We start from the raw sequence: 3234 nt of genomic DNA, 5'->3' as shown, positions 1-3234 counted from the left end.
ATGGAGGGCTTGGGCCGCTTCTCCCCGCGCTGCGTCCTGGCCACCGGCGGGAAGCGCACATCGGCTGCGCGGCTGCGTGGGCCCGGAGCGGGTACTGAGCGGTGCTTGGGCTCTGGGGCCACGACCCCGGGCGAGGTGAACGAGGTTGCGGCGCCCTGGCCCTACCCGCGCTGCGCGCCCATCGCGGGGCCTCGCCGGCGCCGGTGCTCCCACTCGCCAAGGGAAAGCCGCAGCCTGACCGACGTGGCCACGAGGCCCCCAGACCGCACCAGGAGGCCCAAGCCCCGAGGCCGGCACCTAGAGGACGCCTGGGGCGAGCCAGGGCCCAAGCCTCACCCTGGAGGCGGCGCGCACAGCCCAGTCTGGCGTCGGCAGCCCCACCAGCACAGCCCTCCGGCCCAGGGAGACTCGCCCTCGCCTTACCCCGAGAGAGCATACACCCCCCTGAGCGGGATCTTTGGGGTGGAGAAGGCGCAGAGTGGAGACCAGTGGGCGGTGCCGCTGTGCAGGGGTCCAGGTCACTGGTCCCTGTCCTCGGCTCCCTCAGAGAAGTCTTCCGTGCCATCTCAAGAATTCAGGGCGCAGTCGGCAAACGTGTGCGCCCATAAGAGGGACAGCAGTGATCTGCTAGAGTCGTTAGCCAGCCAACTCTCCCAGCCTTCAGTGTCCAGCAAAGAGATTCAGAGCCCGCACGCCCAGATGCTCAAGAGCAAGCTGGAGGAGGCGGTCATGTCCTCCAGGGACCAGAAGATCGTGGCCCTAGTGCTGACCCGGCTCCAGAAGGCCCAGAGGATGCGGGAGCTGCAGCAGCAGGCGGCGGTGGCCTGGGAGGAGCTGAAGCGCTCAGACCAGAAGGTGCAGATAACCTTGGAGAGGGAGCGCAAGCTGCTTCTGCAGGAGAGCCAGGAGCAGTGGCGGCAAAAGGAGCAGCGTGTCCGACGGCGGGACGGCAAAACCAGGAGCGCTCCCCGGTCTGCAGAGCATGCGGGCAGGGCGCTGCGGGAGAAACCGGAGCGAGCCCGGGAGGTGGCAGAGCCAGAGCCTACGCCCCGGAGGAGGACCCGAGAGCTGCTCTTGCAGGAGCTGGAGAGGATGGTGCAAGGCCTGCGAGAGCAGGACTGCCCGAAGCTGCAGGAGAAGCTGGAGCAGGGCTCTCACCGGAAGAACCTGCCCACCGCAGAGCCCCAGAAAAAGGTCCAGGAGACCAACCTCAGTTCCCTCGTCAACTACCAGGCCCGGAAGGTCCTGCTGGACTGCCAGGCCAAGGCTGAGGAGCTCCTGAGGAAGCTGTCCCTGGAGCAGAGCTCCCAGCGGCCCCAGGAGATCCTGCAGGGCCTGCTGCATGAGCGCCCGAGGGAGCTGAGGGACAGGTCGCAGAAGCCGGAGGAGCGGCTGCAGCAGGTGCGGCGGCGCGCACAGGCCGCGGAGGAGCAGACGCGCATGCACAAGCGGCTGCTGGCGGAGCTGGCGGAGCAGAAGGGGCAGCAGGCCAGGAGCAACGTCCAGAAGGACATCAGGGACAAGGTGCAGCACATCCACGAGCTCAGCGTCCTGCGAGAAAAGAACCATCACATCCTGAAGCTGAAAGCCGAGAAGGAGGAGAAGTGCCACATCGCTGGCATCAAGGAGGCCATCCGGAAAAAGGAGCAGAGGATGGAGCAGATCTCCTGGGAAAAAGATGCCACCTTCGAGGAGTTCCAGAAGATCTCCAGAGCCTCCAGAAGAGACCACGCCCGCGCGCTGGCCAGCAGCTTCCTGGACCGGAGGGCGCGGGAGACCCAGCGCGGGGCCGGGACACCGGGCTGCTGAGAGCCAGTCGCCAGTGAACCGCACGGGGGTGAGGGAGACGGGGGCAATGGATGCCCTCTATAATCTGATTATAACTGAACACTGATTTGAAAAAGTATATAAAATAGCTGCACGTTCCTCTCATGAACTAGTTCATTGATTCATGCGGGGAGCTGAGAGGGTTGGGGATAGAAATTTGGGGGTTTTAAGAAAATGACTTGTGATCAAAGTTTCATTTAAATAGAAAATATTAGCTCTTCAGTAACCTTGGGAGCACACATCAGGCGCATTTTTCTTTTTAAGATTTTATTTATTTGACAAAGACGAGAGAAGGAACACAAGCAGGGGTGTGGGAGAGGGAGAAGCCAGCTCCTGGCTGAGGAAGGAGAACGATATCTGGGCTTGATCTCAGGACCCTGGGATCATGAGCTGAGCCCAAGACAGACTCTTAAGGACTAAGCCACCCAGGCACCTCCAGGCCCATTTTTGAAGAACTAAAGTCTGCAGGAGGGAATTCAGTTCTGGGTCATAAGTCTCTTCCTGTCCCAGAACTTACAAATTCTAATTGGTATTTCCAAGGGATGCTTTGAGAGATGACAAATAAAATAATCAATGTAAGGTTGAGATGTGAGGTACTAGACAGAGCAATCTCCAAGATAGAAAAGAGATTGTGTGAATGGGTGAGTGGGGGGTAGATTTTGGTAAACAAGTGCATACTACATCCCCTCAGGTGTTTATAATGCACCTGAAAGTTTTAAAGGCTCTGAGAAGGCCTGCAGTAAAGAAATTTAATTGTTGAACCTAGAGTTTTACACAAACCGCGAACCCCTTTTTTCCTCGGATCACTCCATGAAACTGGTGTTCTGTGACATGTTTTGGATGATACTGCTCCTTCATCCAAGAGCTCGCTGGAATCTTCTGCTCTGATTCTTTGCACACTGCTCCTCTTTGCTCAGTCCTATCCAGTCTTTTGGAACAAAATTCAGTTGGAATCTATTTCTCCTCTGTCCCTCCTGAAGGAGGTAGATGATGTCATCTGTTCTTCCCACATGGTGTCTAATTAACCTCACCAGCCCTGAATGAATGACTCAGCATGATTCAGGAGCATGGCATTTTCAAATTAAGGAGCCACAAGCTGAGTAGGACTTAACCCATCACGTTGTAAAGCTTCTGTCGAAAAATTAGCCAGGTTTTTCTTCAAATGTAAATTTATCTTTTGAAAAGAGAGAACGAATAAGCCTGATTGTCTTACTAGGATTTTTTGAAATGACATAAAAGATAATTTGGTCAGGATTTTGATCAGAGATCATGATGAGATTCACATTCTCACTTTTTTAAAAATTTATTATTTATTTGAGAGAGCGTGGGAGTGGGGGATGGACAAGCAGACCCTCGCTGAGTTTGGTGCACAAGGCAGGGCTCAACCCCACAACCCTGAGATCATGA

At 56.2% G+C, this 3234-nt stretch overlaps 1 protein-coding gene across 1 annotated transcript; it reads left to right on the top strand.

Annotated features, from left to right (window-relative positions):
* CCDC185 (coiled-coil domain containing 185) lies at positions 1–1809 on the top strand. The gene has a single exon (XM_059387232.1). It carries the CDS (start codon positions 1–3, stop codon positions 1807–1809), a length of 1809 nt encoding a protein of 602 aa, XP_059243215.1.
* Positions 1810–3234: the final 1425 nt, after the last annotated feature.

Source organism: Mustela nigripes, unplaced genomic scaffold, assembly GCF_022355385.1.
Source record: "Mustela nigripes isolate SB6536 unplaced genomic scaffold, MUSNIG.SB6536 HiC_scaffold_498, whole genome shotgun sequence".
NCBI lineage: Eukaryota > Metazoa > Chordata > Mammalia > Carnivora > Mustelidae > Mustela > Mustela nigripes.
Note: the sequence above shows the minus strand (reverse complement) of the source record. Positions and strands in the feature narration are given on the sequence as shown.

What these genes read in the sequence shown, in the direction of transcription:
- CCDC185 (XM_059387232.1), top strand. Translation starts at nt 1, where the DNA reads ATGGAGGGCTTGGGCCGCTTCTCCCCGCGCTGCGTCCTGGCCACCGGC.